This window comes from Stegastes partitus, unplaced genomic scaffold, assembly GCF_000690725.1.
Source record: "Stegastes partitus isolate 25-593 unplaced genomic scaffold, Stegastes_partitus-1.0.2 Scaffold2014, whole genome shotgun sequence".
Lineage (NCBI taxonomy): Eukaryota > Metazoa > Chordata > Actinopteri > Pomacentridae > Stegastes > Stegastes partitus.
The window spans coordinates 27,898-41,899 of record NW_007579745.1 but is presented as its reverse complement, the minus strand read 5'-3'; the positions used below and the strand labels follow the sequence as shown (position 1 = coordinate 41,899).

The 14,002-nt window shown below is 39.3% G+C and overlaps 1 protein-coding gene across 1 annotated transcript in view; it reads right to left on the bottom strand.

The window, feature by feature from the left end:
* The window catches only part of chrna8 (cholinergic receptor, nicotinic, alpha 8), a 44,952-nt gene that overhangs the window by 21,201 nt on the left and 9,749 nt on the right, over positions 1-14,002 (bottom strand). Inside the window, exons 2-3 of the mRNA XM_008303475.1 lie at positions 10,264-10,403; positions 1,100-1,144 (exon numbers count right to left, since the gene is read on the bottom strand). Coding sequence (XP_008301697.1) covers positions 1,100-1,144; positions 10,264-10,403 — 185 coding nt within the window. The remainder of the gene's footprint in view (positions 1-1,099; positions 1,145-10,263; positions 10,404-14,002) is intronic.

Sequence of the window (14,002 nt, the reverse complement as noted above, 5' to 3'; positions counted from 1 at the left end):
CGTTTAACTCAGTCTGTAACCTGAATCAAGAGTCAGATCTCACTTGTTTTCTTCCCTCACATACATACATTTTTTGAAGTACTTCTACACTGCAAGACAGAAACAGCTCCATCTTTATTTCGTGCCTGCTGCCCATAAGCTGGTGAGGATGTCGATGTTTTTTTCTTTTTTTTTCGCCAGCAAGCGGCTTAAGTCTCAACCTTTTAGCACAATGTCATGGATGTAGCCATTAAGTGTTCATTTAGGACCTCTTTTTACCGCTTTTATGATTCAGCTGTAAACATTAATGTGGCAGCTGGTCGCAGCAACCTCATGAAGCTAATGTTAACTTAATGGGCTGCCACAGAAAAAAAGAAATCAGCAACAGTTGCCATTTCAGGCAGCAAAACTGATGGTTGCTGGGTAAAATGAGATGTCTGTTTTTGTCTCCAGCTGTCTGATATCAAAGACACAGTGTTTAAATTGTTTAAACTGCATAAGTGTCAAAGCTTGACAGGCATTGCAACATTTACAACAACATGACTTTGGAATAACACAGATGTAATATGAAGGCTTGAAAGGCAAAAGAGAGTAACCTGATGTGTGTTCGAGACTTGAGTCTTAACAGTCTTTGAAAATATATTTTTATCCCCATCCCCTGTGAATATATTGCTGATAATAAATACGCTTATTATACCATGCTATTTTTAGATTATCATCCACAAAATATCCTTTTTGACCCAACCTAATGTTCCTGCATATTTACTTTGCAGTTAAAGAACATGACAGTAATGAAGTCATCTGACACTATGTCAGACAGAAACTTCAGAATTGTATTTTATACTGTCACATGAAGCCCTGAAGATTCACTATAAACATTTTTTTTGTGCTTCTCTTTGTTGTGTGGACACAGAAGCTGTTTCTGTTCAAAACAAAAGGGTTATTCGTTGCTGCTTTAAATCATTCCTGGCTCTATGCCTTCAAAAGCAGTCAGACGTGCACACTTCTTGAAAATATGAATGGACGAGCCACAGCACTCACACTCATGCCTTCCAAAAATATCTTAAGTGACAATTATCACACAATGATCGCATAAAAAGTACTTGGAGAGGAGACATACCAGCTGCAGCCAGGCATTCGTGATCAACACTTGGTTCTTTTCATCCTGAAAGGGGACAGAAGGAGACAGAGAGAGCAATCAGCAGCGAGTAGATGTGGCTGTGGACAGATAGGGACTGAAAATATTCTGCAGGGCAAGAGAAAATTTAACAAAATATTAATTTCTGCATATCTGGTAAACACGACGTGAAATTGTTAGATAGATCGGAAATGAAGAGAAATCCAGATGACGTGCTGAATAACAAAACAACTTCTTTTGCCGTCATGAAACAGAAGTTAAAGATTTGCTTTTCAAACTGAAACCATAAGGAAATAAAAAAACTGAAAATGCAAACAGAAATGTCCACAACGAAAACAGGAACAGTGAAAACAAGAAGAGAAAAGTCTATATCAATTTCTGTCATTCAAAAACAGACATACAAAGAGGATCAAGGTCAAAGGGTCAGATGGAGAAAAAAGGGAGAACGTGGAGATGACGGTGAGACCGATCGGGATTGACAGAGAAAAAAGATGGAATGGACAGGCTGAGATGGTTCAAGATAAAGAAGGGAGAGAGGTCAGAAATAGCAGCACAAGAAAGATGAGCAAAACAATCTAAGGTGGGAATGGACTGCTTTGGTTTGTCTTGCAGAATCCTACATGACAGCGACAAGTTTGGCTCCGGGTGTTACACTGAGTGCCTGTCGTTTTACTGCTCTGTTACACTTGGAAAAATGTGCAAACTGCTGCAACAGCGTCTTGCACTGTCTGGGGTTCTTGGAGGACTAGTCCCTTTTTTTTTTTTTTTTACTTTCACTGAACCACTGAAGTGACTTATCACATTATCTCCTGCCCATGACTGAAGCTGGAATAATGCAGCCGGTCCAACTCTTTGAAAAACTTTTCGTTTAATATTACTGTGATAAATTCATGAAATCAATTTACTCGCTTTATTTCTCGCCATTTCTCAGACCTAATCTTCTGTGTAGTTTTCTTTCTTATCACACTGTTTCACACTCGTTTCATCCCGCTTTTTCTCTCTCAGGAGGTTCAGAGGCTCTTGTGTTGTGAAACAGCTTTACCTAATTTTTTTTAGATTCCATGTCACTCCTAAGCAGATGGCCAGATGATCTTAACTAACAGTAATACAATTAATCCTACCTTCATGAAGGTTATAGTGTTGTTGTTGTTTGTTTTTTTTAATGATTTGCAGTGACGTTGATTCATTGTTCATGCTGGTGTTTGAGACTGCAGTTTGCTGTGTTGTTGAACTGTGTTATTGAGGTGTGTGCTATTTTTAGTCCACCTTCACTGACACAATGGGGTGGAAATGTATGCATATGCCAGCAAACCCATTTTATTGTAAAAAGTAATGATCAAACAGTCGACCTTATCGGGTTCTACAAGTTCAAACAGTCAACAATGATTAGTCAAATACAGCAGAGTAAAAGTAGAGGGTACGTATTCATTTTATTTAAACCCTTCCACCCTGGAGGTCCCTGTACCAGGACAAGGCTGTAACTGTCATTAAAATCAATGGGGAACATTTTTAAAAGGCTGCCAACCATGAGGCATTTACCGAAGTGGCTGCCTTGTGCTGCTGTGACTGAAATGGATGAAGCATTTGTTGGCCTTCATTAGTGTTGCGTCAGATTTAATAGAGTTGTAGCTGAGGATTGTCACCGATCCATTATGACAAGGTTATGTTAGTTTACAGCACTTTTTTTTTTCACACTGACCTGTTGATGGGGACACAAAGACTTAACATTTTTCAAAATTATTCTAAGTGTCTTTTATTCATAGAGCCCAAGGTTGTTCATGTTGACCTCAGGACTTAAAATATTTTGGCGGTCAAAGTTTTGAATTTGGTTTGTGTTAGTATTTAATTTTATGTTTCTTAAATTGGGATAGTTCAACTGAATCAGTATTTCTGAAAGGGTAAAAGATCTGGCTGATAACCACAAAATGTTACAAGAGCACTACTTGACGTCCCGAAAGAAAGGAGGTTTTGTTTTTTGGGGGGTTTTTTTACATCTTAAAACAAGTTCACAGATGAGCTGAACGTAAGAAGGACTGAGATCGGTAGAGTTGTGCTCTGTGGAGTTTCGTGGAGTTTTCTTGTAAACAAAGTTATGTTTACACAGCAAATCGTATCTAGTCTGGCTTGCTGTCACTTACTCTGCAGCCACGGAGTCACAAGAAGCATGTCTGGGATCAGAGCGCCTCCTGCCATGAGGCAAGAGAACTGCCTGCCTCACCTGGAACCTCTTCTCAGCCGTTTATGATCGCTCAGCACACGGAACACGTTACACACATACAGTTGGTAACAAAAAACACTGAACATTATTGTATACATCAGCTGAACTATGGAACATCAGTTCATATATTAAATGTGTTTTAACCATGTTATTGTTGACATCCAGACAGCAGCACGCTGTCACTGCAGGCAGCCAGCAGGTAGCGAGGGATTGCGCAATCCAAGTGAGGCTGAGCTCGCTGCGGCTTCACTTGGATTGCGCAATCCCTTACTGCACTGGCTGCCATGCAGTGACAGCGTATGCATGCAGCCAGCGCAGTGAGGGATTGCGCAATCCAAGGTGAGGCTCAGTTCGCCACTGCCTCACCGGCTTCTCTTCCAAGCATTTGAATGGGAAATTGCGAAAAAGTAAATATTTTATAGTACAAATCACTGGATAAATATAACCATTTAAATGATTTTATCATTATATTTTTTTTTCTTTCTGTGATGTCAGGTGAGGCTCTACCTCACCTGCCTCCCCTGACTGCACTTCACTGGGAATAACATAAAACCAATTAGTGGTCAGAAACTCCACAGGACACCATTAGGGTAGGTCTGATGTTAAGGACTTGTTGCTCTTTCAGTTGTTTCAGATAAATTTGACAACTTATCTGAGAAATCACAACTAACATTAAATGATCATCCTTCAAATCACCTTAATTCAGCAGCTAAACTATTAACACGTGAATAGTCTCTCCACCTCTCTGCCTGGCTTCTCTCAGTCCTTCACTAAAAAAGGATTTTTTGGCATAGATGCAGATGCAATAGAAAATATGAACAGAAATAAGTTGTTCTTAGTTATTTATGCTCTTGGCTGAGGCCACCACAACGTGAATAACCTCTTTATTTAATATTAATAGATGTTCTTAGAGTTACATGTGAGATATTAAGATGTCAGATGTGGTATTATCAGCGAAAATACCACATAAGCGTGTTTTATAAGTTATCACTGTGGTGCTCCGTTGTACAAAGAAATCTATTAACGCTCTGTGTGACCATAATAAGGATGTATTGTCGATATACAAAGATGGCGTAACTCTGTGTCTTCAGTGACAAACACAACAAGCACACCGCTTTTACTTTTCTTTGTAGTGAAAATCGATTCACACACTGTTGCCTTCCCTCTCCTCCCTCTCTCCTCACCTCCTCCCTAACTCCCTCCACTCTCCAATCTTATCTCCACCTGTCTTCCCTGATCTGAGCCTCTTTTAAACAGATTCTCATCTCCACCGCTGAAATAGAACAGCCTCCTATTGTGTGCTTCACAAAGCAGCATTTTAGCACTATTGTGGAGATTTGGCTTTGCTGTGTTTTCGGTCTATTCTGTGGCTGACCTCTCTTTTGTAGTGCTTTGCGGGCTTTCGCTCAGCTGCAATAGGCAGTATCAGCCCCGTCACACCCGCTATAAACACTCTAATCTCCTCATAAATCTGCTGTGATTGGTTTGAGATAGACTGGCGAGAGATTGATGGACACTTGCGTTCAGTGAAAGCGCCTTAACTGTATTTTACTGCAAGTCATCCCACATCATATGGTCAAGGACAAAAACATTTTCTATATATATATCTATGAATTGGCGGTTTACTATAAATCTTTATGAACATTGTTCCAGATTGGCTTTTCATCTGTGTTATTTATTGGGTTTTTATCCCCAAAAGAATTGCTTCCTACCTCTTTTTTTTTTCTTTCCATCTCGATCAGAGGATCAGTGTTTCAAAGATACTGAATCAACAAACAGTGAAGAAATAAAATCCTGAAATCACATCTGGGAATCTTCTATTGTGTTTTCTGCATTTGCCTTCACTTAAGATTTCTGTCAATTTCCTGAATAACAGACCGTCATCAGTGCCAAGGATGGACGAGATGCCCTCTTGGTTTAACGGTTCAACTGATACGATTGAGTATCTGCTAAACTACATCAGAGTCCATGTGGAGAGAATGCAGCATGGCCTGATTCAGCAAGAGAACAATAAGAAGCATTTCTCTACACAAACTGTCTGTCTCAGGGCTGAAAGGAATAAGCATTAACAGAAGCAGAAACCTGCCATCTATCTTATGCAAAGCAACATCTGTTACCATGGAAGTTTCTGACCATGTGAATCTTCATGAAGAAGACTTATGAGTTAGGTAACACTGTGATCACTAATGTGCTAATGTGTAACTGTAATCTTCTGAACACTAAAATCCATTGGTAGGTTTGAAAGGCTTTTCAAATCATCGCATTTACAGAATAAATCATAGCAAGGAACTGTAAAACCAGAACAACCTATCAGATGTTCAACCTTCTGAGAGTCCCTGAACTATTTATGTGTGACATTTGATTTTGTTAAGAAAAAAAAAACAAAAAAACCCCCAAATTTTAGCTAAAAATCTGGACATTTCATTAAAATGTGTTTCAAAACTTTGCAAAAATTAAACATTTAGGTTAACCATATTCTTTGAAAACATTTCTGGAATCCTTGTTACAACAAAGAAGACATTCGGGACTCAACTTCAGAAACATTTTGGCTGACGTAGAATGAACTGCAGGCAGTGTTTTACAGAGGATAGAAGGATGGAAACAAATTAGAAATGTAAAAACTAAAAAATTGACAATATGTCGAGCCACCATATTTAACCAGTGTTGGTAAAACCTGTGGCCACTTGAGAAAAGGTTGCATGTGTTGATCCAGGTTTTTTAATTTCTTGTAAAATGAATCGTCAAAGAACTTCAATAGTTTTTTGGGGGTTTTTTTTGTTTTTTTTTAATGATTTATGGCTTTATAACTTTGTTACACTGGAACACTTACATTTTTATTTCTCTCTACTCCTAGCCATGATTGTGTGGTTTCTATGGAGGTGCAGGATTTTATATTGTGGGGAAAATAAGCGTATTTTCTGCCCAAAAAATGCCAAACTATTGTTTTAAAATAATAATACTGTGGTTTAGCAAAATGACAAAAATGCATCCCTCTTGTGAACCTGCCTCTCCTTGTCCATCCACTACTAGCAGAGAGACTACAGGGGCAAAAGGGTGAGTATTTTCATTTAGGTTACCTGCCTTAGAATCCATGGCCCTGACCATGTCTCTGAAATATTCATAGCTTAAGTGTGTTGTGTACGATTAAATCTCTGACGCTGTTTATGGTGCTGAACTAGCAGATGGATTTGTAATTGTGCGTTTTGCTCCCACTGTTCTCAGTTTAATTACAATAATATAATGTTCTCTCATACAACAGATACTCAATCCTATGCTGGATTGTAGCCTGAACTCTAAACAGTGGCGTCACCTTCATGATCAAAGTAGTAACGTGTTGTCATGGAAGAGCAGGAGACTCACAGAGACTCACTGCTGCCTGTAATGTTCCTATACTAGTCCTGTAATATTTCTATAAGCATTCAGTGAAATACGCTCCAGACCAAGCCATCTGTAAAGCTAAACAATCTACATGGTGACATGACAACAGATATTGATATTATTGTAGATGCATGGTGTTCTCTGTGTGAGGAAATTAACTTGCACTGATTGTAGTGCTTAGCTGCTACAATAATGTTAAAGTAAAATCAATTGTAAGGTTTTAGGTTATTATTTATTACCAAGTTATTCACCTGTTACTGATCAGTTGCTTACATATTTGCCAATTTTCAGAGAAACTAAATACTTTTGTGCTCAGAGTTACAGGTTGCCTACTGCTTATAGTAAGTGAAATATATGGTCAGATCAGGTATGGAGTTTCTTTATGCTTTCTCTGTGAAGAATGGAGGATTTCTGAAATGGACGAGAAGTAGTCTGTAGGTTTAAGCTTAAACAAACAAACAAAACAGTTACGATAAGCCAATAAGAAAGGTGTTTTGTCTTCACTGTCATGCTATAAATAAGGTTTCATTCTTGTTTTTTCTCAGGGAGAAAGAGATGCAGCCTCACTGCAATGGAACTAATTTACCAATAACCCAGCAAAAAAATTAAAAACTGTCGACTGAAAATAACCCATTACAAGTAAAGGTGCAGCATTAAAAATGTGACTTAATTGGAAGATTCTAAGGATTTTTCCAAATCGTTGTTACGGTGGCATCAAATCTTTGTTCAGCAATCTCTGATTTATCTGAAATTTTTAAATCATAAAATATAGATATCTATTAAGATTTTTTTTTGAAATTTCAAATTAAAAACAGCCAGTCGACCCACTTTCAGCACATTCTTTTGCACATAGAAATTCGAGGCTTTGTTTACATGGCAATATCTCCGAAATTTATAAAGGCTGCCATTCGAAATTCCATTGTGTGGAAAAAATGTGCTGAAAGTGGGTTGGCATGCAATTTCTTTTTAAAAAAATATCTGGAAAAGACCTTGATGTATCCATCTAAAAATTCACAGATACCACTTTAAATATCTATAGTGTATTATATAAAAGTTTCAAGCACAGCAGTGATGTTGGAGCAGAAGGGTCCCGATGATGTGAGATGGAATGACCCATAAGGCACACGGTGGCTCTTCATCCCGGATAGTGACCAGTCATGTGCTCATCTGTCAGTCTGTCTGTGTATCTGTCATTATTCATGGTGGTAAACTCGGTCTGTGGGCATCAACCTGCCCCAGTTCCATGGTCAGAGAGTTACCCAGGAGCAGATGGAGGAATGAAAGGCCACATTACACACACACAAGCACAGCCAGCCATACATTATTTACTACTGCCCAGTAAGCATTAATTCACCTGGTTTTGCCAGCTTATCCATTATGAATTGAGCCGGCAAACAGCGTTGTGGACAGCAATACATAAATACACACCCTGCAGCGTATATTCAACAAATGTATGTTTGGCTTTTGCAGAACTGTGACTTATGTGTGAGAAAAGTGCAGCTACGGTGACAATAATTTGAGTCTGGCACGTCTTTTGTCACTTTAAGGAGAAAATAAATAACAATGCCACCAAACAATTTTTCAAAACAAAGGAAAAAGCTCTAAATAGACATGTCACATTAAGTCTCAAAAGTGCCATATGTTCTCTCTGGAGACTCGCCTCGCTTTGTGACTATGTGTCTCCACGTCGTCATTTGCAAGCTCCAAGAATGCATTAAGATGTTGTTTCATACGTGCTGTAGGAGACTCGATATTAATAATAGAATGAGAATCTTATATTAGAGTCCAGCGCGCAGCTTCCACCGCCATGTAGTTATCATGAGAAGACATACATGTCTTGTGACAGCGCTGGCTCAGGGATGTGACGGGGTGTCGGCTCGGGTTTTTTGGTTGAGCGGTCTGCAAGGTGGGCTGAACCAGCAGGAGGCTGTGCGTGGATCTGTGTGAGAGGTAGGTGCATGAGATGAGGAACAGGAGGAAAACACTGAAGGAACAAAACAAACCATCACTGATGTGACAGAAAACTCTCCCCAAACCGCAGAGGTGACGGTTTAAGAGCTACAGCTTTGACATGAAAAAGATTGAAAAACGACAGAAAGGGAGGATTGTGGCCACATTGAGCTAAACGGAGTTGCTGTGTGTGTTTGTGGGTGTAAAATATAGGGCACACAGATAAGAAATGATGCTGTGAATTAAGCTTTTCTCTTGGAAACCACTTCAAATGGTATGCATAAAAATAAGGAAGAAACACTGGTATTGTGTTTGGCTTTTGAGAGGTTACAGGAAGTGTTTAAAGGAGTCTTCTGACATTTTCACACAGACTCAGTGACTCAATGTTCTTGTTTTGGGTAGGATCTCCTTTTACTACTGTGGATTTTGGTGCAACTCTGTATAGATTTGTCATATTATTTTAGTTTCTCTTGCTTTACATTTTTTCTTAGAACATAATTGTTAATACAGTGCATCATGCTGCTGTTGTTTTTTTGTCTCTCTTTCACAGTTTGTTTCCATCGGCTGCATTTTGGATCAGGTGCGTTTCCATCCTCCTGAGATTTGGTGGATTTTCCAGGAGCCCTTTTCAGACTATATCCAAAATGTTGAACCCGTGACGACCTCTATTCAAAGAGAAACACTGACTTGCTTTTATGTCTGTGAGGTAAATATACATTTAGGCAGCAGCTGCTTAGCGTAGCATTGCATAATGATTGAAAACTAGTGAAAACAGCTAGCCTAGTCTAAAGGTAGAAAAAAAAAAGTTGCATCAATTTGCACCACCACAAGTAAATTTTCAGTTTTCAAGTAGTATACACGACCTATGAAATTTGCTTTCTGCTCTGTCTAAAAATGCTGTGTTATTCCAGGATTGATGTTTTCACTGTTTAAATTTTGCATTAAGAAAAAGTCATGGCTAACCTGTTTTACTCTGCTTTTCTCACTTGTGTTGTTTTTATCTGCTTGCTTGTATCACTGCGTAGTCTACTTTTGAATGAGTTGCTTTTATTGTTCTTTTACCCTGAAAAATGCTCCCAAAATTCATTAAAAGGGGTGCATGGAAATAATTGTAATCAGAATGGGAAAAGAGGAAAGAAATGGAAAAGCGAAGAGCAGCTGAGAAGCAAAAAAAAATAAATGAGGTCAAAAAAAGTGAGCAGGCATATCTTCAACACTAAGAGTGAATTTTCTAGTTGAGTGAAAGAAAGGACTGAGGGCCTGTAGCGCCTGACATGTGAAAAAGGATAGAGGGGAGGAACGAGGATCTGGCTCTTTTAAAGATGAATATTCTCACTTCAATGGTTTGCCGCCACTGGTGGAATAGCAGTTCTAAGTTCAGAGGAAGTTGAAGCGCTACGACCACAAAGTATGTGCACTGGCACGCAACACAGTCACTGTAGATTAATCACATGGAATACCATCAACATAAACAAACATGTCATCCGCAAAAAGTTTCATAAAGAGAGTTCGACGCAGATTTTTTTTAAAAACGCGCTTCCTGTTGTGTGCACATTTCCTTGCTTCAAACATGTTCTGTACAAAGCCCAGGCACACTCACCACGTCGATGATCTGCAGCAACGTGAGGCCGAGCTCCACCACAATGGGTGCAGAGTCATTTTGGACGGGTCTCTCAAGTCGATTGTAGTTCACCATCAGGTCGCGGTACAGCTTCCTCTGGTACACACCGCCAAGACACCCTGGGAGGATAAATGGACAATTGCAGTAGGAAAGCAGCGAAAGCAACAATGACAGAGAAAATCACAGGTGGCAAAAGTGGTTTGTAGTATAACGGAGCAGAGGTGAGAGAAAAAAATTGATAATAGCAGGAGTAGAAAGGAAAGGAAGGAGTAACAAGTGAGAGAGGAAAAAATGGTGAAAGGAACGGACAGCTTTAAATTGTTCTGTTTACATCCCTAACAGGTAATCAACCCAGCAGTTTACTAAAACATTCAAAATGTTCTCCCACAAATATCAATGCCTGTAATCTAATCAGTGCTATTATTGCAATTCATTTCCAACACTGTTCATGCAGTGCCAAGATCCCTCAAGAAAGCCTGATTAAGTCACAGTATGCTCAATGTAATGAGCACATTATTAACTCACTGAACTTTAATTGTGTTGACTGTGCGTTCGTTTAGTCTCTCCTGTATTCATTAGGCCTCATCAAGAGGTTTACACTGAACATCCGTCTTTAGCAGGAATGAATATTACAGCACAGTCCCCGATGCAAAAGCAAACCATTCAGTCGTGAAAGTAGCATATCTTGTCTTTGGCACCCTGTTGTTAGCGTTGTTTCTCTCTCATGGATGCTGCTGTCATAGTATAATTTGGGTAAGAAAGGCTTTGACTGTTGGGAGAGACTCTTTCATAGCAGCCAGACAGTGTAATTTATATTATAATACTGTAGAGAGTTTACAGCAACAATCCAGGACATGGTGTTGTTGTTGTTGTTGTTGTTGTTTTCAGAGGACAAATGAAATGATTTATTTCTCTGTTTAGGTTCCAAACTGAGAGTTCCTCTTCCATTTTTGATTTCACCCTTAAAAACTCCTCTCAGCATATCGAGATCAGATATTTGGGTCAGTCTGTGTCAGTTCAGAGAGAATTCAGGAAATATGTTGCTGTACGGTCTCAGATTTTGTTCACAGTTTACTTATTTGTTATTTTGGACCCAAAATTAAGTATCGTAAAAGATTTTGGCTGAAGTTTTAGAATTTCATGTGGTTTTAGACTTGGAGATACTCGTGTTTTCATCCTCAAAAAACAAACAAGTTTGTTCCCAGCAGATCTGACTGATGGAATGGCTTTAACAGAGCCCAGATTTTTAATTAATGGCCCTTGAAAATTTAAAAAAAGTGGCAAATTATCAAACGAGGAGCAGATTTGGGCCACATAAAGGTTATGTGAGGGCAAACACATGGGTGTATCCATATTTCCAACTATAAGTACAGTCTTTAGTCAACATTCCAACAACCTTTGAGGCTTTTACCATCAGTAGAATTCAATTGCGGCAACAATGGCAAGTGAAAGTTTCAGTTCTTTGTTGTTTTGGACATGGCAAAATTGTGATGTGGACTCATTGGTAGGGCTTCAAAAACTGGCATGCATAAAGGTCTGTAACTTGTCGTTATATGTGTAAAGTTACAAGCTGCTTTACTGTTATCTTCATGTTGAAATTTAACATCTTTTGAGTCTTATTTTGCTGTACCGATTGTCCCCCTACAGGTATTTGTGGTTTTTCAGTGAGAGTGATATTTGGGCACAAGGAGTCATACTGAACCAAGAAGGAGGAAACGTAGGAAAAGTTTAAGTCGATCTTTCTTTGTTTCTTCAATTATATGTGCACAATAGCATCAAGCCAATACAGCACTTAAAGTTACTTGTTTGCACCACTTTTAGTCAAAAACAGTTACCACCACAAGCTTGAGACGTATAGTCCTTCTAAGAAAAACAGTATCACTGTCTGGAGGTCAGGGTGGATGGATGCATGAACAAAACACCGGACTTCAACAAGGCTGCTGCTTGTTTCTTGTTCCCCACACATCTTCCAGCAGAATGCCATGAATCAGTTGCTTCTTAGTTCAAGGACAGCAAACTTGCAAAAGACAAAAGTGGGCTGGAACTCACTGATTAATTCGTAGCCTTTGATGGAGACACAGAAGTGTTGAAATGTCAGTTTGTTTGCACAAATTAAAGGTTGTGAGTTAATCAGCGTGTTCCAGTCCAAATTTTGTCCTCTGGAAGGTAATGTTTTGTCTGACCATGATGGTTGCACAACAAAACTACACCTCCTTGAATAAATTCTGCTGTTTCCTGAAACCTACAGAAACCTTAACTGTAGCACAGTCATACCATGAAACAGGCGTATGGATAAAGTATGTATTTTTTTGTTGCATTTTGAGGAATTGTTGAAAACAGAGCATATTTTATTTTACTTTGGTTATTTTTTTTTTTTTTTAAGTCCTTTGTTGCAAAATTAACATCTTTGCTTTATTTTTTAAGATTTACACCTTATAGCCTTACACATGCATACAATAAGAACTTTTCCTATTTCGGTGACTGAAAAAGACAACAACTGAAAGCAAAGTATAGTAAGGGTAAGATAAGCTTCATCGGGATTGGCTTATTGTTTTTCGAATAATTAGAAACCATTAAAAAAAGCTAAAGACAGTGGCTTTAGGTTACACATCCTTGGAAACTTTAGATGAGCAGTTTCTTTTCTCACTCCAATGCTTCCGTCAGCAGAGCATTTGCTAAACTTCTGGACTCCCTCATTCTTCAGTGTCTCATTTCAGCCATAACTGAAAAGGTCTCAGCCTTCATCTCCCCTGTGACCCTCGTTCAAATTAGACGTTGTCTCAACATATTCCGGCAATTACCGTGTGACAGCCGAGACGTGAGTGCATCCGCAATGACTGACTGGATGACTAATTAGCTAATGAGACGAAAACAAACAAAGACAGCTAGCTGTGCATCTGTGGTGCGACGGTGTTGACGAGTGTCAGGCGGGGCAGCCCCTAAATCTTGGAGTGACAGTGAATCTGCATAATGGGGGAGAGTGGCAGCCAACACAAGTGTTGAGAGTTGATGGAGTGAAGCGAGCTGAGAGAAAGCAAGCTGAACAGTGAAGAGCTCTGTCAGTGAAAACATACACACCTCTGAGTGGTGGGTGGCACATAGTACATAGTTTTGTTGACATACAATAGCCAAATTAATGATGTCTGTCCCCTTACTTCCTGTATTTTAAAGACAGTGTTCCCATTGTGTCTAGCAAATATTGGCTGGATAAGTTTTCTGTAGTCCTACTTCAGTCACTCCACTCTGTACACTCCGTACGCCCTGCAGATGAGATTCAAGTACAACCAGTTCTGAACACTTTGTACTCGTGACTCCGGGAAAAGGAAGCAAACATCTTATAAAACATGCTCGGTTTGACGGAGCTGTAACCATACCGAGTTGACTGCAGTGCATCTGTGCAGCCTGCTGCAAGTTAGCTGCAATGACTTATTCGAGAGCATGTTCAGACACAGTGTCTGCGTTTATTAGACAGGACTTAGGCTGGTGCTGGGGCAGCTTTCTGAGAGCTGTGTATTTATCCTTACAGTGTCCCACAGGTGATGCTTTATGTCGCAGTTCAGTGGTTATGTGATGTTGTTCCTCCTCCCCACTCTTGGTTTTCCTCTGTTTTTTTAATGTGTACTGTATGTTAGTAGTTTCACTGGTTTACCAAAGACTCTCAATGCATTTATGTAAAGTATCTGCTCATATATGACACTGATGTTGACACTGGTCTGCT